The 25,035-nt window shown below is 62.2% G+C and overlaps 1 protein-coding gene across 4 annotated transcripts in view; it reads right to left on the reverse strand.

Annotated features, from left to right (window-relative positions):
- The window catches only part of NACC2 (NACC family member 2), a 33,019-nt gene extending 10,456 nt beyond the window's left edge, over positions 1-22,563 (reverse strand). The window contains exons 1-3 of one of the 4 annotated variants that reach the window (XM_040464386.1): positions 21,916-22,563; positions 20,055-20,482; positions 19,550-19,706 (exon numbers count right to left, since the gene is read on the reverse strand). In XM_040464386.1, coding sequence (XP_040320320.1) covers positions 19,550-19,706; positions 20,055-20,420 — 523 coding nt within the window. In that variant the 5' untranslated portion in view covers positions 20,421-20,482; positions 21,916-22,563. Of the gene's footprint in view, positions 1-19,549; positions 20,483-21,915 lie in introns of all 4 variants that reach the window. The other 3 variants (XM_040464385.1, XM_040464383.1, XM_040464382.1) reach the window with 3 other exon arrangements.
- Between the last annotated feature and the right edge of the window lie 2,472 nt (positions 22,564-25,035).

Genomic DNA, 25,035 nt, shown 5'->3' on the forward strand with positions numbered 1-25,035 from the left:
CTCAGCCCCCGGCCCCCGGCCCCCAGCCCAGCTCCGGAGAGCCAGAGACCAGCAGATCCAGAACACCCAGAACGGCCTCTTCTATTTCTGCTCTGCCTAGCGCGGATACTGCGCCAGCTAAAAATACCCGAACCCGCGCGGTGGCTCATCTGGAAAGGTGCGCCCAAAGCCTTCCCTGCCCCTGCCCCTTCCCCGGGCCCCAAGTCTCCTCCTCCCAGGGAGAGGAGGGGGCAGCTTACGACCAGGTTCTGGGAGCCTGGGAGAGCGTGCGCGGGGCCCCTCGCGCGTCCCCGTGGCCTTCGGGCAGGCATCCCTGACTGGGGGGCTGGCGGGAGGCCCCTCGGTGGGCTGTGGGCAGGGACACGGCAGCCCGCAGACGGACCCACGGATCACACCGAGGTCACTCGGGGACTGGCCACCGCGGCACAACCACCACCCTCACCATCAACGGCCTCGTTTTCAGCCAGCAACAGCTCCAGTCTCCAGGACAGTGGGCTGCGAATATTTTGGGCCCATGGAATTTGGAGAGAAGAACGTGAAAGTGAAGAGCGATTAGGTGTTTGTCCCGAAAGGTGAGTAACTGCTCTCCTTGTAGGAAAGGTGAGTCCCAGTCAAAAGGCCTCTACGGAATGATCCGGAACAGTAGCTGATCTGGGCCAAAGGGGCAGCCGCAACCAAGGACAGGCAGAGTTTCCCTCGGATCACTGGACAGAGAAAACTGTAACTGTGGACACAGGACTCATGGGTGGACCCGCCAGGGACTCTGGGCACCAAGAAGGGACCCAGCTGCTCCCTGGCTCGGTGACGCTGCGTGAATCCGGCCGGCGAGGACATCGTGCTGGGCGAGAGGAAACCAGCACAGAAGGACAAGTCCCGTCAGATTCCACTGGCTGTGGGGCTGAGAGGAGTCGGACCCACAGGGACAGACAGCACGGGGGGCAGGGTGGTCGGCGTGTAACGGGACCGAGTTCGGTCTGGGAAGATGGACGCCCCTGGGGACGGACGGGGGGGACGGCTGCACGGCAGCGTGAGTGTGCCCGACGCCCCCGAACTGTGCCCTCAGCAACAGCTGTCACGGCAAATCCTGCGTCACGATATTCCAGCCCAACAACACGATTCTCTTGAAAGAACGAAAGGCCTCTGTGGGAGACGAGGGCTGTGGTCCTCACTTCGCAGTCTGTTAAGCACGGATAGAAGGCAGCGCTGGTGACGCAGGCCTGCAGGGGCCCCGGGAGGGTCACCGACCTCCGTCCCTGCACCGTCGCGCCCTCCTGTGGGTCACTGACTGGGAACCTGGAGGAAGTGATGGACTCTTTCCCCAAACAAGACACGCAGAGTCCCCAGCCCACGGGATGCTGGTGCATCACCACGCCCCAACGGTGTGGCCTCTGTTCCTGTCCCCAGATGCACAGAGTGTCTCTGGCGGCCCCTCGGAGATGGCCTAGGCAGCCCCCATCCTTGGCAGGGAGCCCCCACCAATGTGTGTGGCCGCCAGCAGGTGACCGAGCCCCTGGGAGGTTGGGCGCGGAGGTGTGGGGACAAGGGAGGGGACGCTCAGAGTACGTGTCATTTGTTAAAATGGCACAATAAGAAATCGAACCCCTAGTCCTTGATTATATCGGAAAACACAACGTAAAGCCAAACGGAAAGAAAAAGGCCGGTCACACTACCCACTTTCAACCCACTATAAACCGATCGTAACGGTATGTGCGGGCAAGCGAAGGGACACGCGGTCCACAGCACGGAAACAGGCCGGCACAGACACGCTCGGCTGAGTTGTGACAAAGGTTCGCTCGCCACTCCACGGGGGAGGTGACAGCTGCTTCGGCACGTGGTGCAGAGGAAGCAGCCAGGCACGGACAGATCACAAAAGTGAAGCCGCCCTTGATCTGAGCCTCACGCCTGACGCGGAAATTGACAAAGATGACCCGGGACCTCACGTAAAACACAAAACTACAAAACTTCCAGAAGAGACTCTTCGTGAACTCGGGTTTGGCGAAAAGCTTACACACGACCCCGAAAGCACAGCCCCTGAAGGAATGGCCTGATTAGCGGGACCCCACGGAAGGGAAAGCCTCCCGCAAAGACAGCGGCCCCAGCCTGCAGGCCTGCACCCGACAGGCGATTTGTGCTGAAAACCCGCAGCGGCTCTCAACGCCCGACAGCCAGAAAACGGACAGCTCGATCTTTAAAATGGGCAAAAGATCCAAACAGATGCTTGCTGAGAGAACACACAGACGGCAGACCGGCACCGAAGAGGCAGCCACGTTAGCCACCGGAAACTCCAAATAAAACCACATGTAGACACCACTCCACACGCACGGTGCGGCTGAACTTGCGGCCTGAGTGGGGCGAGGGGTGGCCACTGGGCGCTGGTCCCCAGCCACAGTGCACACGGGGACACAGACACCCCGGGGAATGGCTAGGCAGTGGGACACGGGCACTCCAGAGGATGGCTAGGCAGGGGGACACAGTCACTCCAGAGGATGGCTAGGCAGGGGGACACAGGCACTCCATAGGCAGCTGGGCAGGGGACAAGGACACTCCAGAGGATGGCTGGGCAGGGGACACGGGCACTCCATAGGCCGCTGGGCAGGGGACACGGCACTCCAGAGGATGGCTGGGCAGGGGACACGGGCACTCCAGAGGCCGCTGGGCAGGGGACACGGCACTCCAGAGGATGGCTGGGCAGGGGGGCACGGGCACCCCGGGGGACGGCTGGGCAGGGGGACACGGGTACTCCGGGGAACGGCTGGGTAGGGGACACGGGCATCCTGGGGGATGGCTAGGCCGGGGGACACAGGCACTCCAGAGGATGGCTGGGCAGGGGACACAGGCACTCCACAGGCGGCTGGGCAGGAGACACGGGCACCCCGGGGGATGGCTGGGCAGGGACACGGGCACTCCAGAGGATGGCTGGACAGCTCTTCCAAAGCTGAACACAGGCTGAGTGTGGGAGCCACACGCCCTCACCTGGGTGCTCAGCCAGGGAAACGGGATGAAGACAGTCCGCTCGGGCCCTGAGCAAGGACGTGGACAGCGGCTCTGCTCACAAATGCCCTGACTGTAGACGGCCCAGTGTCTCGTGTGGGGACAGAGAACAGATCGGTGACCGCCAGGGGATGGGGTGGGGGTGGGTGATGTCGGGCGGCACGGAGGGTTGACGGAGCTGCTGTGTATCGTGAGCGCCCAGGCGGCCCGCCCAGCGTTGCCCTGCCCTGCCCCTTGCTGCTGGGCCCCAGGAGGCCCCCCCAACACCCACCAGGCAGGCAGTTCTGAAAGGGCCACACCCACAAAGGCGCCCGTGTGTCTGAACACAACCGTGTTGGCATCCTGAATGCAGGGCAGGGGGTCCTTCCAAAAGGCGCACTTGGGCCCCGAGGGGTGGGGCAGAGCATCAGCAGCTGGGGGTCATCACAGATGGCTGCTCTTTCACGTGAAGACAGAAGTGCCACCAATGTAGCCATGTCCCCCAGCGACTGTGAGACGAACCCTATTTTGCGGGGGCTAAAAGGCAAGGAAGGACAGAAGGCATCTCAGAACCAACGAGATCCCAGCACATCGGGCACAAAATGACATGTCTGGCAGGGAAAGCCCCGAAGAAAGAAACCTACGAGCGGACACAGAAACGCTGAGGAGAGACTGTGTGCAAACACCCTGCCAGGGGCCCCCCACGCAGGAACAGTCTCCGTGCGCAGGCAGGCGCAGGCACAGCGGCCGGACAGGACGTGAGGCTCTGACCCTGCAGCCCTGGACGGCACCCAGGGCGACCCTGAGCCGCAGCTCCTCTGGGGCCCGGCTCATAACATTCCAAACCTCCTCTGGGAAGCTCCCCGTCCAGCTCAGCCAGTCCCACTCAAACCTGCCATGGATGCTGCCTGTCCCCAGGCCCCACAGGTCTGCTGGTTTTGTGTCCAGCACCCACGTCTGGCCCTGGGAGACCCCACCGGGGCCCCCAGCTGGTGTCCCGGCAAACCCAGCGGCTGCCCGCACTGCCAGCCTGACCGCATTCTCCTCCGTCAGCTCCGCGGACTCGAGACGTCCACCGTGGACGGCCTGGACAGATCCTGGTCCGTGACACCAGGTGACACTGGTCACCCTGAAAACACAGTGGGGCTCTGCGTGCCCTGGGACCGTGTTTATGTAAGATGCACGCACGGGCTATGCTTGAAGACAAAACACGGGACGCAAGGCCGCTGGGAGACAGCGGGAGGCGGAGCAACAGGTGGAGAACAGCTCTCCCCAGTGTGACCTTCTATACTCTTTACAATGATTAGCGCACACCAGCTACACAAACACAAACGCATTTAACCTGTGAGGTGCCCCAGAGACCCCTGTACGGCAATGGGGGAGTGACCCCCCCCCCATCAAGAACTCCAAAAGCTGCATTAAAAATAAGGTGCTGGACGGGCCCCAGGGCAGCTCAGTCAGTTAAGCGTCGGACTCTTGATTTCGGCTCAGGTCAAGGTCTCACCGATCTTGGGTTTGAGCCCTGAGTCGGGCTCTGCACTGTCAGTGTGGAACCTGCTTGGGACCCTCTCACTCCCTCTCTGCCCCTCCTACTTGCACAGGCTCTCTCTCAAAATTAAAAAAAAAAAAAAAAAAAAAAAAATTAAAAAAAAAATTATCTTAAGGCCAGGCCCCTGTGCTGAGGGGACAGCGGCCGTAGGGGTGGGTGGGTGGGACAGCCGGGCCTGGAGCGTGCAGATTCGAGGGGCCTCGGCCTGGGAGATGGCCCGGCTTCCCCTCAACTTCCTGCCACCACTAAGCAGCACGTGTGCAGGACCAGATTCAGAAACCAAAGAAAAGTGAAATCGGGGATGTGGTGCCCACGTGCGAGATGGCAGACTCGGGGGCCTGCCGGGAGGAGGCGGTCTGGGAACCCCAGGACCAGCCGTGGCCTTGGAGCCGCGGCGAGCACCTCGCCGGCTCCCACCTGAGGCCTCTAACGACGGACCGTCTGTGGAGGAGCGCTGGCGGGAGCTCCCAGATGCTTCCTACCGTGTCGAGCTTCAACGAGAACTCAGCAGGAACAGGGGGAAAGGAGTAATAAGAAACCAATTTACAAAAAGACATTAGATCAGACCCAAGGTGGTCCGTCCCAGACAATGGCCACCACCCGTGGAGCGCCTGCTCTCGACAGGGCAGGAAACGTAGCAACACAATGGGGAGCTGCACCAGAAAACCAGAATCTGTGGGAAGGATCAGACCCTGGACGGAAGATCGGTGTCGCTGGAGGAGACGGAACAGAGCAGGTGACAGGAATGCCAACCTGGAAAAGACTGCCAATATCCAGACTGAAGCGGAGAAAGGAAACACAAGAGTCACAAAGAGCGAAAGAGACACGGAACGTGGGGCAAGCATGACCCCGTGTCCCGGGAGCCCAGGAGGCCCGGCGGCGCACGGGAGCCAGGGTGACCGAGAGGTCCCAGCTAAGAGGGAGAGGGCCGGGCCCTGAACACGCTCCCGGACGGAGGCCATGCTCAGATGGATGTTGGACTCTCTAACCCTGAAGACAGCAGCCCCCACACTCATGATAAAAGAAAGGGAAACAAACAGAACCAAATGGCTGATCAGCCAGAAAGGGGGAAGATAGAGAAACACAGATCAGAGGGGACGGATGAGAAATCGCTAGAAAGACGGGACACGAAACCCAAAGACACCAGCGATTACACGAGATGGAACCGGACCGTGCGCGAGAAGACAATGAAGGTTTGTTAAGCCCGGACAAAAACACCAAAACCCACGACACATCGTGAAGCCGCGTGGAGACGACACAGCGCGGCCGCGGCCACGGACCGGGGCGGCCGGCGGGCCAACCTGAGAGCACGCGACACTCCAGCGCGGCAGGGGACGATGTAAGAACCACCGTACGCGGCCACCCCAGCAGGAACACGAGAACGAACGTGCGGGCGCGTGTGGGATGCAGTTCATTCTGTGGGATGCAATCACCGGTGCAGTTCGTTCAGCTGACGGCCTGGCTGCTTCTTTCAGTGCATATGGAACATACTCTGGGGCATAAAGCAATTCCTGACGAATTCCAGAGCAGTGAGGCGGTATGAAATGCGCGGGGCATTTGATTTGGAAACTTCAACAAAAACGTGACCAGAAAACCCAAAGTGTGGTTGGAAGTTGAGGGACACGCCGTCGCACAAGCCAAGGGTCGAGGAAAACACCGCGACTCAGTGACACAACCAGAAAATCTGTTTCGTGGGTGACGATGAAGACGCGCGAGACAGGATGAAGCCAGCCGCGCGGCCCAGGAAGTGCGTGGCCCCACGCGCACTTACCGTAAAAGGCCGAGAAGTCAGTCATCTGAAAATCTGTCCTTTTTGTTTTTTTCAAGTTTATTTAGAGTGGGGGGAGGGCAGAGAATGAGGGGGACAGAGGGTCCGAAGCAGGCTCAGTGCTGAGAGCTGAAAGCCCGACGAGGGGCTCGAACTCACAAACCTTGAGATCATGAACTGAGCCAAAATGGAGTCAGACGCTCAGCCGACGGAGCCACCCAGGCGTCCCGAAGGATCTGTCTTAAAACTCCAGGGCAAGAACAACGAATAAACTCAGAGAAAGTGGTAGTACGGTGAGATGAAAACATATACGAAGACAGAAAATAGAGAAAAAAATCCAAAAGTTGGTTCTCCGAAGACAAAGGGAAAGGAAAAAACGCACAAACGAACAGTGTTCGGAACACAGCACAGGCCCCTGCAGGACGAGGGCCTGTAGACCTCCAGGGTGAACAGACCGACGGGAAGTATTTGAGGCTGTCTGGGGCGCACACGACTTTAGCTGCACATGTTTCGGTTAATTAATGAATTATCTTGAGAGACAGAGAGAGCGTGGGAAGAGAATCCCAGGCAGGCTCCACGCTGTCAGCACAGAGCCCGACACGGGGCTCGAACCCAAGAACTGTGAGATCGTGACCTGAGCCGAAACCAAGAGTCGGGCGCTTAACCGTCTGAGCCCCCCAGGCGCCCGGGAGATCTTTCTTTAACGACATAAACGGCATCCTTAGGTCGTGGGCTGCACGGAACACACGAGGGGACGGCCCCGCTCCAGACGTCAGGAGGCACCTTAAGAGGATGTTAGGGACAAGTTCACGCCAATGAGTCAGAAAACCAGATGCGGCCGACAACCGTCCGGAGAGGCAGGAGCACGCTTCCAGGCGGACCGAGTCCTCGACTGAGAAGACGTAAAAGTACAAAACAGGCGGGAAGGAATTCTCGGTTCATTTCAGAAGGTGGATAACCCCGCAGGGAAGCGTGAGGCACCGTCTGAAGGAAAATGACACACGTGGCCCGGTGCTCGCAAGCGAGGAACGTCCAGGCTCGCTCCCGCGGCGGGTGGCCGCCCGTGAAACGGATCTGACCCTCGAGGCGCTCTCCGTGGCCCCCAGGCCACGTGCCCAGGCCCCCACTGAAGCAGGTGGCCCCCTTCCACACTGCCTGACGCCCCTTCCGGGGCACGGACACTGCGGAGGGCCTCACACCTCAGGACGGTCACCAAAACCGGGCAAAAAAAAAAAAAAAAAAGGAGGAGGAGGCCGAATGCAGAAATTCAATCATAACTAGGCCGAACTTATTCCAGAAACACAAGTGTTTTGGTTTTTTTAGTGTTCAAAAAAGCGATCAGCGTAACTCAGAAAAGTAACGGGCAGAAGAAGAAAGCGGGATGCCCGGTTCAGTATCTAGAGACGAGGCTTTTGTTAAAATTCAACCCTGATTTATGAAAAAGAAACACACCAACCTCTTAACGTAAGAAAAGAACATCCTTGGGGCGCCTGGGTGGCGCAGTCGGTTGAGCATCCGACTTCAGCCAGGTCACGATCTCGCGGTCCGTGAGTTCGAGCCCCGCATCGGGCTCTGGGCTGATGGCTCAGAGCCTGGAGCCTGTTTCCGATTCTGTGTCTCCCTCTCTCTCTGCCCCTCCCCCGTCATGCTCTGTCTCTCTCTGTCCCAAAAATAAATAAACGTTGAAAAAAAAAAAAAAAGAAAGAAATGAACGTCCTTAACCTCATAACACGCATCACAAAAGCCTAGAGCAAATATCCCACCTCAAGATGAATATTGAACGCGTTTCCTGAGCTCACAGATGAGACGAGGGAACCAGAAGGTCTGGCCAGTACGGTCGGGCAAAAAGGAAGCAAAAGGGCCAGGAACAGAAATAAAGCCACCATTGCCAGCAGGTGACAGGATGGGACACAGAGAAAATCTGAGAGTCTGCAGGGAAACTATTGGAATAAATGAGTGGGCGGTGGCCAGGGTTTTTTTTTTTAATACTTAAAAAAATTTTTTTTTGTTTTTATTAGTTTTTATTTACTTTTCAATGTTTACTTATTTTTCTTAATTTTTTTTTAATATTTTTATTTATTTTTGAGACAGAGAGACACAGAGCATGAGCAGGGGAGGGGTGGAGAGAAAGAGGGAGACACAGAATCCAAAGCAGGCTCCAGGCTCCGAGCCGTCAGCACAGAGCCCGACGCGGGGCTCGAACTCACAGACCTCGAGATCATGACCTGAGCCGAAGTCGGACGCTCAACCGACTGAGCCACCCAGGCGCCCCTCAATGTTTACTTATTTTTGAGAGAGAGACAGAGTGTGAGCGGGGGAGGAACAGAGAGGGAGGGAGACACAGGATCCGAAGCGGGCTCCAGGCTCCGAGCTGTCGGCGCAGAGCCCGACGCGGGGCTCGAACCCACGGACCGTGAGATCGTGACCCGAGCCGAAGTCAGACCTCTGACCAACTGAGCCACCCAGGGGCCCCCAGATTTGCTTTTAAATAATAAATCCAATGTGTTTCTACATACAAGCAACAAACAATAAAAAAAAAAAAAATACCACGTAGATTCAAACAAAAAATGAATTTCTAGGAATTAATCTAACAACAGACATGCAGAGAATTACAAAACAGTCCCAAGAAAACCCGAAAAAGATGTAAGTAAATGGAGGAAACACCCAACATTGGAGGGATCTCAGCACAAGCCTGATCTGCAGAGTCAACGAAATCCCAACCAAACCCCGCAGGTACTTTTGTGTGGCTTTTGACAAAACACGTGAAAATGCAGCCAAATGGCAGGACGGCTGTAAGGAACAAAACCAGAGGCCGACCTTACGCAGGAATGCGGGCGGTGTGCCCTGGCACAGGGACCAGCAGTGACAGAGGGGACAGGGCAGGGCTAGGGATGGGACCCACATGCCACATGCACACGGGGTCAGCAGGGCGGTGCCCACAGAGGTGGTCTTCTCAATGAAAAGTGGCAGACCCACTCGGAAGTTGGGTGGGAAAAAAGTAAACCATGGACCCCAGATCCCAGCACGTTGAAGCATCGATTCCACTCACACTACAGACGTAAACGCCTTTCACGCGGAAACAGGAGCGTCAGATCTTGTCTGTTCGGAGAACGGACATCAGGAAGAGGGGAGGCGAGGACAACCCTGGGGTCGGACTGGATTCGGAGACACCAGCCCGAACCTGCGGTTTTTACAATCTATGAGTCCCAGCTCTGACGGACAGGGGGGCTTGAAAACAAGGACGTCCCTGTGGCCACACGCAGACCTCGCACCTCGACGGTGAATTCTCCACGCCACTCCCCGCTGAAGGGAGAGACAGCTGGATTTTTGCCCAACGAGACGACAAGTGCTCCAAAAACCCCTCTCCACTCACACGGGAGACACGGTAAGGGAGGGAGCACCGCAGGAGCGGAGTGGGATATGTCGAGAAGCCCCTTCCGAACGCAGAGGGCCAACTAGCAAGGGTAGGGCGTAAGGAGTTAGTAACCAGCCCAGGCAGGATCATCAACAGACGCCGAGGGCGAACCCACGCTCCACCCGGCCGGGGTCACCGATCACCACCGTGAAGCCGCACGGGTTTCAGGTGCCTCCCGAGAGGACGCGCCGGGAGGGACCAGGCACCGTTTCCTCCGAGATGCGGCGGAAACGCACAACCTGAGCCCAAACAGAGGGACATTCAGCCAAACGGCTGAACTGTGCTCTTCAGAAAGAGAAGTGTCCTGAAGGGCGAAGGCCGAGGACGGGGGAGGGCACAGAACCGCCACGATACGCACTGTGCGCATCCGAACCGGGCACAGGTTGGGGGAAAACCGCGCTGCTCTGGAGGATGGCATGGGGACACGTGGAGGGACTCGGGCACAGGCCGGCGAGCAGCACGGCGTCACCGCCCGGCCTCCTGTGCGTGGAGCACGGGACTGTGTCTGTGGAAGAGGCTGTCCCCGCTTGCAGGAAATGCTCAGTACTTGGGGGCAAAGGACACAATGTCTGCAGCTCGCCCCCCAACGGTCCAAAGACCCCACAGCCTCTCCGCAGGAAGAGAAACAGACGTGGCACATTCTTACCCGTGAGCGAGTCTGAGCAAAGGGCATTGATCTTGAAACGTTTTTGTAAATTTAAAATGAGTTCAAATCATGGGGCGCCTGGGGGGGGGGGCTCGGTCGGTTGAGCGCCTGACTTCGGCTCAGGTCACGATCTCACGGTCTGTGAGTTCGAGCCCCACGTCGGGTTCGGCGCTGACGGCCCGGAGCCCGGAGCCTGCTTCGGAGTCGGTGTCTCCCTCTCTCCCTGCCCCTCCCCTGCTCGCGCGCTGCCTCCTTCTCAAAAATAAAATACATGTTAAAAAAAAATAAGTAAAATAAATGATTCCAAATCAGAATTGTTTAAGTAACACCTAGAAGAACATCACAGCCATCCAGACGTGGAGAAAGAGGTCTTTAAACAAAATCCGAAAACTGCCATTGCTAAATCGTGAGCGGACCTCATGACATCAAGCCCAACAGAGGACACAAAGGGCAGCAGGGAGCCCGCAAGAGCAGGGAGGCTCCGGGGCGCAGGCTGCCACGCCCGCTGTTACGGGGTGCCACGTAACCAGCTACCGCGAGAGACCCGGAGTGACAAACTGCAAGCGTTCCACGAGGTAACACTGACGATGTCCCGTATCCACAAATAACCGACACACCACAAGAAGACGACCCCTAAGGAGGAGAAAGCCGGTCAGCAGAGACACCCCAGGAAACGACACAGGACGGCACCAGTGGCAGAGGCTTTAAACTAGCCACATAACGTGACCACAACTATTAAAAAAAATTTTTTTTAATGTTTACTTATTTTGGGGAGACAGAGCAGGGGAGGGGCAGAGAGAGAGAGGGAGACACACAATCCGAAGCAGCTCCAGGCTCCGAGCCGTCAGCACAGAGCCCGACGTGGGGCTCGAACCCATGAAGCGCGGGATCATGACCTGGGACGAAGACGGACGCTCCACCGACCGAGCCTCCCAGGCGCCCCGACCGCAACTTTTAAAGCTGTGCAAAAGAGGAGGCCAGCGGCGCCTGGGTGGCTCAGTGGGTTGAGTGAGTCTTGATTTCACCCCAGGTCATGATCCCAGGGTTGTGGGATCGAGCCCCGCATCAGGCTCTGTGCTCACAGTGCAGAGCCTGCTGGGGATTCTCTCTCCTCCCTCTGCCCCGGCCCGGCTCGTTCTCTCTCTCCCTCTCAAAACAAATACATCAACTTTAAAAAAACAAAAAAAGAGGAACCCAATGAGGAGAGAAACAGGGGGCCAAAGAGAAGAACCAAATGCAACTGCAGAGAAGATCAGCAAGCATTAGAAACAGCAATAGGAACTATTCGGTCGACAAACGGAGCCTCGGAGATCGCAGGAGCAAAAGGCCACGTGACCGGGGTTCCGGACAGAGGGGCACAAAGACACCCAAAGAAACCATGGTATAAATGCACGTGCCTGAAAGGCTCCATGGACGTCAGCAGAATGAACACAGAGGACACCACACAGGGGCACGTCGAAACCAGGTGGAGGACGGTCAGGGACAAAGGCGGCCTGCAGAGACACAGCATGCACAAGGGACACAGGAGGACGACAGTCCCCACGAAGAAAGCAAGAGAAGGCGGAACACAAGCGTCCAGCCTGAATTCCAGGGCACGCACGCTCGCGGCCGCGGACACCCCCGCACAGCGACAAGGGACTGACTTCACGGCACGTAAATCACACATCGCTACCGCAAACTGTCAAACGCTATAAAGACGTGTTTGCGAGTTTTCAGAATCCACTGCGGGTCCCTCACTAGGACCGTGAGAAGCTCAAGTCTCTCAAAACGAGTATGTGCGGTAACTATCACCGGGTTTTTTTCATAAGTGACATTTCTTTGAAAGAGCGAGACAAAGGAGCCTGACTCACGCCTCACGCAGAACTTGACCCAGAACGGGCCACACGCCGAATGTGAGACCCAACGCCGTAAAACATCTCTGGAAGAAAATGTAGGGGAGATGTCTGCGTGCTGGTCAGGTAAAGACTTAACCACCACGAGAGCGCGGTCTGTAGAGAAACATCGCTGACCTTGTACGAGGCGATTATCAGAGGCGCCGACCGCCGCCCTAGCCGTCGAAAATCCGCACGTGACCTGGACTCCCCCACACGTGACTAGCGCACTGTTGACCGGAAGCCGTACGGGTCACACGCGGTCGATTAACACACAGTCGGTACGTTCTACGCACCATATACCGTGTTCCTAGCACAAGGTGAGCTGGGGGAAAGAGAATAACACTGAAAAGGACAGGAAAACACACTTACAGCACCGCAATGCAGAAAATCCACATTTAAGCGGATCGTTCGGGGTCAGTGTAACTAACCACTTAGCTTCATCAATATCCCAAAGTGTCCGTCTATGAAAGGCTCTGTCAAGGGAACGGACAGACTGCGGCGGGGGGGGGGGGAAACGTTCTCGAATCACAGGCCCGACAGAGGCCTCCGCCTGCAGCATGCAAAGAACGCCCGATTCTCAACGGTGCCCCACACCCTCGCTGATCAGACAGCCCAGTAAGAAGGGCACGGACTCAAAGGGACGGCGGACCCGGCGGACCCACGTGAAAGCTGTCCGACATCATCGGACGTCACAGAGACACCGCTACGGCCACCGGGCACAGCTTTCAACATCAGACAAGACCAAGCATTGGCGGGAACGCGGAGCAGCTGGCGGCCCACCCACAGGAGAAGGTGGAGCGGCGGGGCAAGAGCCGGGGCAGCCGCGGAGAGGGGGGCCGGCCTGGCGCCCGCGGGCAGAGACGAGGATGGGGCTGACGGCACTGCTGTGAACTGGAGAGCCGCAGGCCGAAGCCGGTACGTCTCACGGGACTTCAAAGAACTGAAAACCGGGGCGCCCGGGGGGCTCAGTCGGTGAAGCGTCGGACCTCGGCTCAGGTCACGACCTCACAGTGCGTGGGTTCGAGTCCCGCGTCGGGCTCTGTGCTGACAGCTCAGAGCCTGCGTGGGATTCTCTCTCTCCCTCCCCCACTCACGCTCTCAAAGATAACGCTAAAAAATGTCATAAATGTTAAAAAACTTATAGAATTTTTTAAATAAAAAGTAATTAATTTATCAAATTAATTAAATGAATAAAACGGACCGAGAGTGGAGAAAAGCCGGCTGGCTGTTTCAGGTAAAGAGGACGACGTGTGGGAAGGGTGGTCGCACGTCAAGAAGGGAAACCCGTGACCACGACCGCACAGGGGGCCACGGGGGGCGGCGTCAGGGACAAAGGCCCCAGGGACGGGGTGAAGACGCAGGGGGCTGGGCGGCCCAAGACAGAGGTCAACAGCGAGGCTAAAAAAGCAATACCAGGAGAAACTCGACCCAAAAAGTGCCGGCAGAGAGGCAACCGGGAAACGGGGCCAATGGGAACGGATGGAAAGACGGCAGGTGCGAACCCACCTCCGTCAAGTCTCATTCCCAGTGTCAAGAGCCTCAAGTTGGACCGGATGAACCCGCAACGTCCACCCCGTGCTGTGTGTAAGCATGCACCCCCCTCCCCCGCCCCGCGCGCACCAGACACGGGAGCCGGCGTGGCCGCAGGGATCGTGTCAGAGCAGCCTTCACAAGCGCATGAGCTCCAGGAAACACACAAACCGCCACGGCTGGAGCACGAGGAAAGGGAAATCGATTCGTTCTGTACCTAAAGGAACAGAATTTATCACTAAAAACTCCCACAATTAACAACAATAAAAACCCGCAGAGCCAAGAGGCTTCACGGGTGGATATGTTCTATCAAACGCACAAGAAAGAAGTCACATCAAACTTACACAAACTCTCAAAAACTACGGAAGGGAAGAGAAGGTTCGCGTTCTCCTGATCCCCGAGACCATCCTAAGAGCACTACAGGTGACTGCCCGCCACGCACACGGGCGCAGAAACCCCCGAGAAAACGTCAGCAAACTGAACCGAGCGCGGCATAAACGCCACGCCACGTGGGTTCCATCCCGGGGCTGCGAGGGTGGCTCCGCGTTAGAAAGTTAACCGATGCAGCACGACACGTGTCCAATCCAGGCAAAAACCCGCGTCGCCGCTCAGGACACAAATCAACTCTCAGGAGACCAGTGAGCGTGTGGCAGCGTGGACACGTGCCTCTCCCGTGACCCAGCAGCGCCACCTGCACGCGGACGTTCACAGCAGCAAGATGACAACAGCTCCTGTCCCCCGAAGCCACCCACGCGCTGGCCACTGGTGGCCGCGTCCACGGCCTAGGACTAGGAGGACCGACACCTGGCACCACGTGGACAGGCCACGAAATACGGTGAGAGGAAAGGACTGTGTTCTGAACGATGCCACCTAAAAGATTGTGCAAGAGGCAAATCGACAAGGACAGGAAGCCGGTGGGGAGGCCGCAGGGGGCCAGGGCTGGGGCGGGAGGACCCGGAGACATTTGAGGGGAGGCAGACTGATCTGATCTTGACCGTGACCCTGGTACTCGACTGATTACAGCCCCCAGAGTCATCGCCTGTACACTTGGAATCGGTACATTTCACTGTGTGCAAACACTTGGAATAACCACCCAACAAGGGGAGGGAAAGGTGGGCCTGACCCGGGAGCACAGACGAGTCTCACCCGAATTCTGCGGAGAGAAGCAGACGCAAGGACGCAGCGCACGACCGTGCCCACCTGATGTTCTAGGACCGGCAAACACATCCCGAGTGACAGCAGATCCAGGGCTGCCTGGGGCGGGCGGGTGACGGCAGCGTCCTCCGTCTGACCGTGCTCTCGTGCCACAGCCCAAGACTCAAGCGGGTGCATCTCACGCCCCTTCTGGGGAGGCACGGACGTCATACCTCAGTCACTCAGACGTAAGAGGGCACCTCAGGGTCTCCCGGGGTTTGGGGGCCACACGTGACACTGCACAGAAATGCCCTGTCCCTGTGCCTGAGACAGGAGAAGCTGAGGGCCAGGGAGCCGGGGAGGCCACCCCCGGAACCTCAGAACAGGCCGGGGCCAGCTCCCCGGGCACGTGTGGGACAGGCACGCTGGCGCCCGCGCCTCCCTCGCGTGCCCTGACTGCTGCCTCCAAAGGGAGGGACCCCCCCCCCGAACCAGGCCAGGGACAAAACGCACCCACTGCTCCCGGGGCCCTCCCAGCAGTTGGGCGGGGATCCATCAGCGTAGACACCCTGGGCCCAGGTCAGGAGGCAGTGAGGGGTGCTTAGGATTGGGATTCGCACGACAGACCTAGCCTTCCCCGTTCTCCGCGGGACCCCCAAGGGGCAGCTGGGCTGCAGGGGGGAGCAGCCCCCCAACAGGCTAGGGGTCTGCCTGTCTGCCGCCATGCTGGGAGTGAGGGGCTGCCCTAGTCAGGGAGGTAGGGTCGGGGGCGGGGGGGGGCGGTGCTGGTTCTGGGGTGAGCAGGACACAAGGGTACCACAGGCCATGGTGGCACTGACCAGGGCCTGGTCCGGGGCAGGGCGCCCACGCTCTGCGTCCTTCTAGGGCTCACAGGAGTCGTCTGCAGCTTCTGCTCGAAGCGGGGGAGACAGGACCCGATCCCAAGCACCGCCAGTGTCTGTTCCCGTGTCCGGGGGCCGGGACAGCGGGCAGACCCGGAGGAGCCGGCCAGCCCGCAGAGGGGAAGAGAGGGCGAGCCCAGGCAGGGCCACCAGCCCGCGGCCACCTGTCCCATCCCGGCACAGCGCCCCGCGGGGCCCCTAACGTGGACATGCCTGGCTAGAGTGTAAGTGCCGAGGAGTGCCTTTGTCTCATCCACAGGGAACGGCGTCTGCCAACAACGATCAAACATCTGCCCGCGCAGAGGAGGGGCTGGGCCCGCGGCGGAAGGCGCCACGGGAAGCCCGGTCCCGGGGCGGCGGCCCCGAACGTGGCTCCTCCCGGCCACCCACGCTCCTCCCGCAGAGGTGGCAGCGATGGGAGAGGGAGCCCTCCCCACCCCCCTGGGCAGCTCACTCTCCCCCACCACCACCGAGCCTCGCTCCCTGGGGCCAGGGGGCAGCCCGTCCTGCCTCACGGGGACCCCAGCCAAGATTAAATAGTTGTTCGAGGTCCTGTTTGCTGCCTGTCTGTCTCCCCGTCTCCCCGTGGGTACAGACGTGCCCAAGGAGTGTGGCCAAGTAGAGGCCGCAAGAGCAGACCCCTTACTGCACTGGGGTGCCCTCGGTGCCCTGCTCACCCTGGAACCAGCACCTATCCCCCCGACCCCGCCGCCCTGACGGGGGCAGCCCCTCGTTCCCAGCAAGGCAAGCAGGCGTGCAGACCCCAGGGGCCTTCGAGCACCTAGAGCTGGAGCAGGGGTTTCCTGAGCCCCGGAGGAGACCCTCCCCCAGCCAGCAGGAGGGACCCAGCGGGCCCTGACGTGGGGAGAGGGCCCCACGGCCAGGAGGGTCCCACCCCCCTCAGGACCCTCCTGGCGCATCAGTCAGTCCTAAGAGCAACAAACAGATCAGAAGACCAACCCAGGGTCCTCGGGGACTAGGAAGTCAGCTGTGGTGTGCCCGCCCCGCGGACGAGAACGCGGGACTCGGAAGGCAGGCGGCAGACGCGTGGGACGGCGGGGCTGCTGGGGCACGGTCAGAGTCAACTCTCTGCCTCTGCCGCACCGAATCCCTGGACGTCCAGGACGGGAGCTGCTGACGGCTCTTGTCAAGGCGGGGGATAGACATGGGGTGACCGTGTGGTGTCCCCCACTTCCCTACACAGAGGCTGCTGGTCAAAAGACCCTTGAGGGTCACTCAGGCCAACCTCTCCCTTGGCATGCGGGGAAGTGAGACCGGGAAGAATGGGCTCCCAAGCGTCCATATGTGGCAGGCATGCACTCTGGGACATCCCTGATCCCACCAGCTCTCGACGGCCCTGCCCCGCCCCGCCCCCGTCCGGACCCCGGACCAGGGGCAGCAGGCTGTCCGGCCGCCCGAGGGGCTGTGAGGATGTCCCCTAACCAGGCCAAGCCAGGGCGAAGAGGGAGCCCGGGGTACAGGCAGCCGGCACCCAAGGGGCAGCCAGCCTTGGGGGACAGGTCCCCATCTCTGCCTGCTTGCCCCCACCGCCCCCTCCCCCACAAACGTCTTCCCAGCGGCCGGTGATGCCCGCGACGTCACTGCCAATAACCCATATTTTAACCCAAAAAACACCCCCCCCCCCCCCCGCCCCACTTATGGTCTCACTGAGGAGAAAACCCAGACTGCAGCGCCCCGGGCCGACTGGAGGCAGGGCTGGTCCCATGCCCGGCCCACCTCTGCCCACCGTCCCTTTCTGTTTCCCAGCTTCCCAGCACCCCATTCTCCTGCCAACAGCCCCCAGGGAGATGGGGGCAAGGGGCTCTGATGGCCGCCGGACTCCCTCCTGTCACCCAAGGCACGGGAGACCCCTGTAGGCACACTGCCCTGGGCCAGGCCTGTGCCCCTGGCATCTTGCCTGAGAGCTAGGGGTGGGGGTGGGGGGGCTGGTGAGACGGCCGGGCCAGAGTCGAGGCAGTGGGGCGGCCCGGCCCCCCAATCCCTACCCTGGCCGTTCCAGGGCCACTGTCCCATTGGCTCCTTGGAAAAGCCAAGGACACAGGTAGGCCACTGCCGTCCAGGTGGAGACAGGGCTCCAGGCTCATCAGGCCGGAAGGGCAGGTGTACTCAGACGGGCCGTCTCAGAGTACCTGCACCCAGAGATGCCAAGGCCTCGTCTTATTTCTTCCTACCCCAAACCTGCCAAGGCCAATGGCCACGTTGGATGGAGACGTTTGGAGGCTGGGCCATCTCCTCAGTGGGGTACCACTGTGGGCCACCAGCGCACAGCCCCCGCCCCGGGACCCTTGGCAGATTCCAGCTCCCTGTGGCGGGCTCTGGGGCTCCACACGGCCCTCACACGGCCCCCTGGGTGGCTGTCGGCCGTGGGCAGAGGGCACCGCACACCGGGCAGGTTCCCAGAGATCTCCCTAAGGCCTGGGCCCAGCGGCCCTCTGAAGGGCCGAACCGAGCTAGCAGGTTTCCAGGTCAAGGTGGTCTTTGCACTAGCGTCCTGTGGGATTCATGCAAACGTAACAACATGCACTTAAATAAAGTAATGACTTCTAGCGAACAACCATCCACCCACAGCCCCTGTAGGGGGCAGGTAGGGGGCAGGGGGGTGCCGAGGGCGGTGCTTCCCTGCTCTCCACGGTGCTAAGAGGAACCCGGCTTGGCCAGGCTGTCCAGTCCTCGGCTGCCCCGGGGGAGCGGCCGTCCCAAGGGCCCTAGCTGGTTGGGACCGCCACCCCCCCCCCCCACTCCCCAGCACTGATCAACAAGTCCCTGCCTGGAAGTGGAGGGGGAGGCTGGTCGGGGGAGCAGCGTTTGCCCCATCAGGCACCAGGACGTGGGGGAACAGAGGGGAGGGAAGAGCCACCACGCGGTCCCTCGGGGCCCCGGTTCTACATCGCCACTTCCCGCTGGTACCACGGGCCCTGCATGCAAATTAGCAGGCAGCGAGCCCAGGCACACGGCCAGTTTTCGGGGAACACGGAAGGCAGGTAGACACCCGATCCGGGGCCCCAAATACCAGACCCTCCGCCCAACAAACCCCAAACAGTCTCCAGGGATGTGATACGGTCTGTCACGCCATGCTGAGTTAGGGCACCTCAGACGCACGGGTCCCCAGTGGGGGAGCACCCCACGAGTGACTTGGGGGGACGTATCTCACTCAGCTCAACAAGCACTTTCTGGCCTGGCCCTTGGTGGCGGACCCGGGGAGGTGGTGACAAATGAGACGCGTTACAAGGGAGTCTCTGGCCTCACTGAAGAGTCACAGGGCAGGTGACACCACACGGGTGGGGAGCCGGCTGAGGTCAAAGGTAATGCAGACGGGCCTGCTGGGGCCTCCAACAGCATCTGGCACTTTGCTGACGGGGCCGCTCGGGCCTCGAGCAGGCGGCGCGCACAGCACTCTGTGAGCCCTCAGCCAGGTCCCTGGTCCGCTGAGGCCCTCGGTCTCCTCGTCTGACGAGCGGGAGACCAAGCCCCATCCCACGTGCTGGACGGCAGCTTCCAGTGGGTGGTCTCTCGGCTTTCCCGCGGCTCCCATGTCGCGTGGCATCGGCTGTCGAGGCCTCAGCTAAGGCCATGAGAGGCTGACCTAGGTCGTGCCCTCCAGCCCATCCAGCCCGGCCCGGCGCGGCGGTCTCCCCGAGGGGTCACAGCCAGGCTGTGAGGGCCCACGGGGCAGGGGGCGGGCCTGCCTCTGCACCCGCACGGGCCCCGGCGGTCCCCCACGGTCCCCCGCGGCGCGTTACCTGCGTAGCTGCCGGTGGCCTTGATGTACATCTGGCCGTACTGCTCCTCCGCCATGGTGTCATAGGCCTCGTCGTCTTCCTCGTCCTCCTCGTTGTGGTACGAGGTGGGGCTGTCGGTGGTGGGCAGGCTGCTGGCCCCCGGACTGGTCCGCTCCCCCTGGGAGTAGGGCACCTGCTGGATGCTGGGGATGAGGGTGGCCAGGCTGGGCACCCCGTAGTAGGAGACCCGGGGCAGCTTGAGGGGGGCCGCGCCCGCCGCCACCGCGGCGCCATCCCGGGGCCCCGTCTCCAGCGGGCGCTTGGGGGCCAGGCCCGGGCCGGCAGCCGGCGGCAGCTCCGTGGCTTCGTGCTTCACGCGGGTCAGCAGCGGGATGGGCACGGAGGGGGACACGACGTAGGGGGGGGCTGCGGGGGCGGCCGGCTGCAGCTGGTTGCAGGGGCTCTGGGGCTCGGAGCTGGCGTCCTCGATCACGGCGGTCTGCGAGTCGCAGTGGGGCGAGCTCACCTTGAACATGAGGTCCGTGCCGCGCTCCACGATGTGCTGGATCTGCAGGAAGCCGGCCGTGTACATGACCACGAGCTGCTCGCTGGCCGCCATGGTCAGCCTGCCCGTGTAGCAGAAGGACAGAATCTGCTGGAAGCAGGCGGGAGGCACAGTGCCCGGCAGCTCGAAGGCGCTCTTACTGTTGCCGCTGAACAGGTCGCGGAAGTACAGGCTGCTGGCGGCCAGGACGGCCCGGTGGGCCTTGAAAGCCTGGCCCTTGACCACGATGGACACATCGCAGTAGAGGCCCAGCAGGCGCTGCTCGTTGAGGCAGCCGAGCACCGTGCTCCCGAAGTTGGGGATCTCGATGTGCAGCAGCTGAGACATGGCGGGCAGGCGCTAGAGGGCTCGCCTCACACTCAGCACGGGAGCGCCCGAGCGGGGCACATCTGTGGGGGAGAGAGGGCGCGGGGACACGCGGGTCAGGCTCCCCGGACGGCCGGGGCCCGCCGGCCAAGGGTACGGAAAGGCACTCGGCCGCTGCGCCCTCCTCCGCCGCGGTCCCAGCCCCGGCCCCGCTCCAGCAGAGCCACCCAGGGGAGGTCCTGGGGCCCCCCCGAGCTCCTCACGGCAGGACCCTGGCTGGGCCTGCAGCCAGCGCTGCACGGGACTCAGAGCCGCACAGCCATGTTCCAGCCGGGGGTGGGGGGGTGGGGGGCAAGGGGGGGGGGGACGCCCCCCCCCCCCCCCCCCCCCCCCCCCCCCCCCCCCCCCCCCCGCTCCTTGCGTGGCTCCCAGAGCCCACCCCCAGGAGAGCGCCTGAGCCCTCGGGGCCCGGGACGCCCCGTCTCGGCAGAAGCCAGGAATGCAAACAGAGGCCTGCACTCAGGGGAGGACGGGGTGGATGGAGGACAGAACACGGAGCAGGGCACTGCCACCCGCGGCGGCTGGGAGGGGTGAGGGCGGCGGGCTGCGTCTGCAAACTCTTCTCCCCAAGAAAAAGTTAGCAGCAAAGGACCCCTCACAGCCCTGCCCCTCGGAGGGGCTGGAGCCCCGAGCGAGGGGGGGGGGGTCTCGCAGGGGGTCTCTCGGAGGCTCTTGGTTTCTGGTTTGTTTTCCTCTTTTCCCTCAGAGCAGCCACACGGAGGGCCCCCAAGGGGGGGGAGTCCCACCCCACTGGCTGAGATGCTGGCCCCTCGTCCCCCTGCAGAGGCGGGCAAGGGGTGGGGGTGGGGGCGCCCAGGGGAGTGAGCTGAAGCCAGAAGTCAGTGGCTGGCCACCCCCACCCCTCCCCCGGGGCCGGCTCCCCAGGCCGCCAGCGCCCGTCAGGGACCCGGCTGGACCAGCGGTCGGGAGTCTGTCGCAACCCCACCTGCCTGCCCTCCTGGTCCCCCAGCTCCCCGTGCCGGCCAATCCCTGCTGGCTCGGCCCCAGCCCAGGTGACTAAAGGGGTCAGGGGGGGAGTCGGGGAGGAGTGGGGGGGGGGGGGGGCCCGGCAGGGGCGGGGGGGCCGCCCCGCCCGCGGGGCCCCCCGGGGGGGGGGGGGGGGGGGGGGGGGCCAGGGCTCCAGCGAGGTTGATCTGACGCCCGATTCAGAGAAGATTCGGAGAAGCCGGGCACGGACCAGGGTGGAGAAGGCGCCGGCCCAACTCTGCACAGCGGCGCCCGCACAAAGGGCCGCTCTGTCCCAAGGGAGGAAAGTGCAGGCGGCCGCAGAGGCGCCGGGCGGCCGGAGGAGGGAGGGCGGAGGGAGGGCGGAGCGCCGGGACCCCAGCGACAGGAGTTGGGCAGATGGGTGGCCGCGGGGAGGGCCCGCAGTGCCCCCGCTGCGGAGAAGTTGCCGGTCGGTCGGCCGTGGCACCGGCCCGCGGGGGAGACCTACCTTTGGCGGCTGCCGCCGGTGGCCCCGGCAGTGCCCGCTCCGCCTGGCAGGGGCAGGCTCGCCAGCTGCTCCGGGAATGCAGCAAACAGAGCGGGAGCCCTTGGGGTGGGGAGGGCGCGAGGAGCCGGGAGAGGAGGAGGAGGAGGAGGAGGAGGAGGAGGAGGAGGAGCAGGGCAGAGAGTCTCGGCGCTGGGCTCGGCGGCCGCAGCTCAGCTGTACCCAGCCCGGCTCTCCGGGGCAGCGCGCAGCATCTAAATGAAGCGGCCGGATGCAGACGGACATTCAAGCAGCTCTCGGGAATGAATAGCGGCCTTTGACTTGGGAGCCCAAGTAAATGCCAGCTCCAGCCCCGGCTTTAAAACCAGTGGAGTGCTGGTGCCAGAGGAATGCACGGCTCCGGGTGTTGGTACAAGACAGACTTTGATGACTCACCACAATGCAAACAAAGATGGCAGAAATACTGTACTGTACGCGGAGAAACGCTCCGTGGTGCCACGGCAACTGAGCGCCGAGATTTATGGTGCGGCTCTGCATGTGAATTACCCAGTAAACTGCCGTCCTGCCATCCAGCACAGCCCGAGTGTCAAAGCATTTCAAGTATTCCAAACAGTCTGCAGGGCTGGCACAGCCACCAACTCCGCCAGGGAGGGAGGGTGGGGGGCCAAGGGGGTGGGGGCCAAGGGGGTAGAGAGAGAAGGGGACAGGGGGGTGGGGGATGAGGGGGGGCGGAGGGCTGGGGTCGTGGGGGCTGGGGGGTCGGGCGGTGGGGGACGAGGGGGCAGGGAGCCGGGGACAGGAGGATGAGGGTGTGGGGGCACAGGGGGGCGTAGAGGGCGGGGAGGCTAGGAGGAAGGGGGGCGACGGGGTGGCACAGGCAGGGCAGAGGGTGAAGGTGGGGAGCCCGGGAGGAAAGAGGGGCAGGTGATGAGAACAGGGAGGCAGGAAGGAAAGCAAAGGTGGGAGAAGGGGCCCAGACACCGGGAAGGCGGGGCGAGGACGAGGCCCAGCCTCCCCCAGTGCCCCCACAGGGCTCCGCAGTGGCCCCTGCTCGCCTCCCTACTTCTCCCTGGGGTCCGGAAGCAGCAGGGCCCGCTTGTGCAGCCCTACACCCCATCCCACTCACCCAGGAAAGTCACCCTGTCCCCCAAGCCCCCACGCGGGTCTTTTCAAGAAGAACAACTCTGTGAGTGCAGCTGGGCCAGGCCGAGGGGGCCCCTCCCAGCAGCCGGGCAGCAAAGCCACCACCTGCAAGGGTGCCCGTGTGAAGGAGGCTGGGCTCCTCCCCCCGGGCCTCCCTTGGGAGGGGAGGCTGTGCTGTGCACACGGCCCGTCCTGTTCCAGGCCCACACCCCCGCCTGTGGCAAACCACTGGCCCGCCCTGCCTCGGTCTCCCCTCTCGCCCCCAACCGCGGCCCTGGGAAGAACACACACAGCCTGCAAAAGGGAAGACGGTCGAGACGGGTGACGGCACGGCTGCCACCACCGAGAACCTAACCCTGGCGGCCGGAGCGGGAGGGGCCGGGGCACAGGCAGCGGCCCTCCCACCGCCCCCTCCACGGCAGCGGCGTGTCCGGAGGGAGAGAAAAGGGCCATCTGGCGCGTCCGCGCTCACATGCGGCGGGCTCAGCTTCCCACAGCAGATAAAACGCTGCGGGAGGAACGGCACAGGAAGAAATACAGGTGTGGGGAGGCCTCCCAGCAGCAGTGGCTGCCGGGCTCCTCCGTGGGACGGATGGCGACTCGGCGTGGCGGCCACGTGAGCGCTGAGCTTGGAGCGTCGGCAGAAATGGCCCCCACTCGCTGCTCCGACGGGGGACTTGGCCCTCGTCCCCCTGGCGATGGAGCCAGTCCGGACCCCGGGCCCTCGCTCTCCTCTACCTGGAGGGTGTCGAAGCAGCAAGTCCGGGGGAGGGGGCGGCGCGGGTGGCCCGGTCAACAGCAGACAGGCCTCAGGGCAAGGGTCTCGCGCTCCGCACAGCCTGGCCCCGCTGCCCTGGGGAAGCTGCCTGGGGGTCCACGCGGACGCCTGTGTCCTCACAACCCCGGGCGGCGGTGGGACAGCCTCGCCGGCATCCAGACCCAGAAGGACAGACCCAGGGTCGCCCCCGCCAGGAGCCAGGCCAGGCCTCCCGACTGGACTGTGCTGTGCTGTCCTGGCAGCCTCCTTGTCTTGGGGCCTAGGAGGAGCCCACTGGCCCCAAGATGAGGGGGCTGGGGGCACAACCCCCCACGTGCCACCCGGCCACAAAAGAAAGCAGACCGGGGCACCGGCAGAGCCGACATGGGGAAACAGAGGGCCACCCAGAGGCCAAAGGATGGCGGGACCCGTGATGGGGGGCGGGGCAGGGCCACTCCCGGCCTGGGTGCTGGCCTTGGGCCCCAGGGCCCAGCATACGCAGCCTCCACCGGTTCTGCAGGAGCAATCCCCCCGCCCCCATCGCTGGCTGTGCTGCGTCCCGGCCCTGCCTGGAACAGACCTGTTGTCACCTCCTCAGAGAAGCCTGCCAAGGGTGTCTCTTGACCTGAGCAAGGTCGGGGCGGGGGGAGGTGGGGAGCGGGGGGGGGTGTCTGCCCACTGCCTGTTGGACATTTAGCCCAATGCTGGGCACGCCAGGGAGGGCCACGAGAGTGGGGCTGTGCTGGCCAGCAATACACCACAGAGGAGAGGGGCCCTCCAAATGGCCCCTTCACAGACCCACAGCACCCACTGCCAGGCGTCTCCTGGAGAGCAAGATGGGGTCCCCTGAGCCAGATGAGGGCTCTAGGGCCGTGAGAGGGGTGAGTCAGCCTGGCCAGCAAAGGTACACTGTGCATCGGTGCCCAGAGGGCCCCAGTGGCCTGGGGCTGGGCCAGCCAGTGGCCAGGTCCCAAAGTGAGGGCAGGGACACCAAGAGGCCCTCGGAGCCTGTCCCTCCAAGCATCAGGTCCTGGCTGGTCAGCAGGGCTGCAATCCTGGGTCCCACCGGGCAATGCCCTCTCCCCCCCCCCCCCCCCCCGCCTCCCACAAGCCCGGCCCTGCTGCTCTCCTATCCGTGTCCTGTGGCCTCAAGCAAATGGCACCACATCTGGGACGCTCATCTGTCCCCTGGGGGTCAGGTTTACGCTTTGACGGTCACTACA

Source organism: Herpailurus yagouaroundi, unplaced genomic scaffold (assembly GCF_014898765.1).
Source record: "Herpailurus yagouaroundi ecotype Mexico unplaced genomic scaffold, PumYag 440, whole genome shotgun sequence".
Lineage (NCBI taxonomy): Eukaryota > Metazoa > Chordata > Mammalia > Carnivora > Felidae > Herpailurus > Herpailurus yagouaroundi.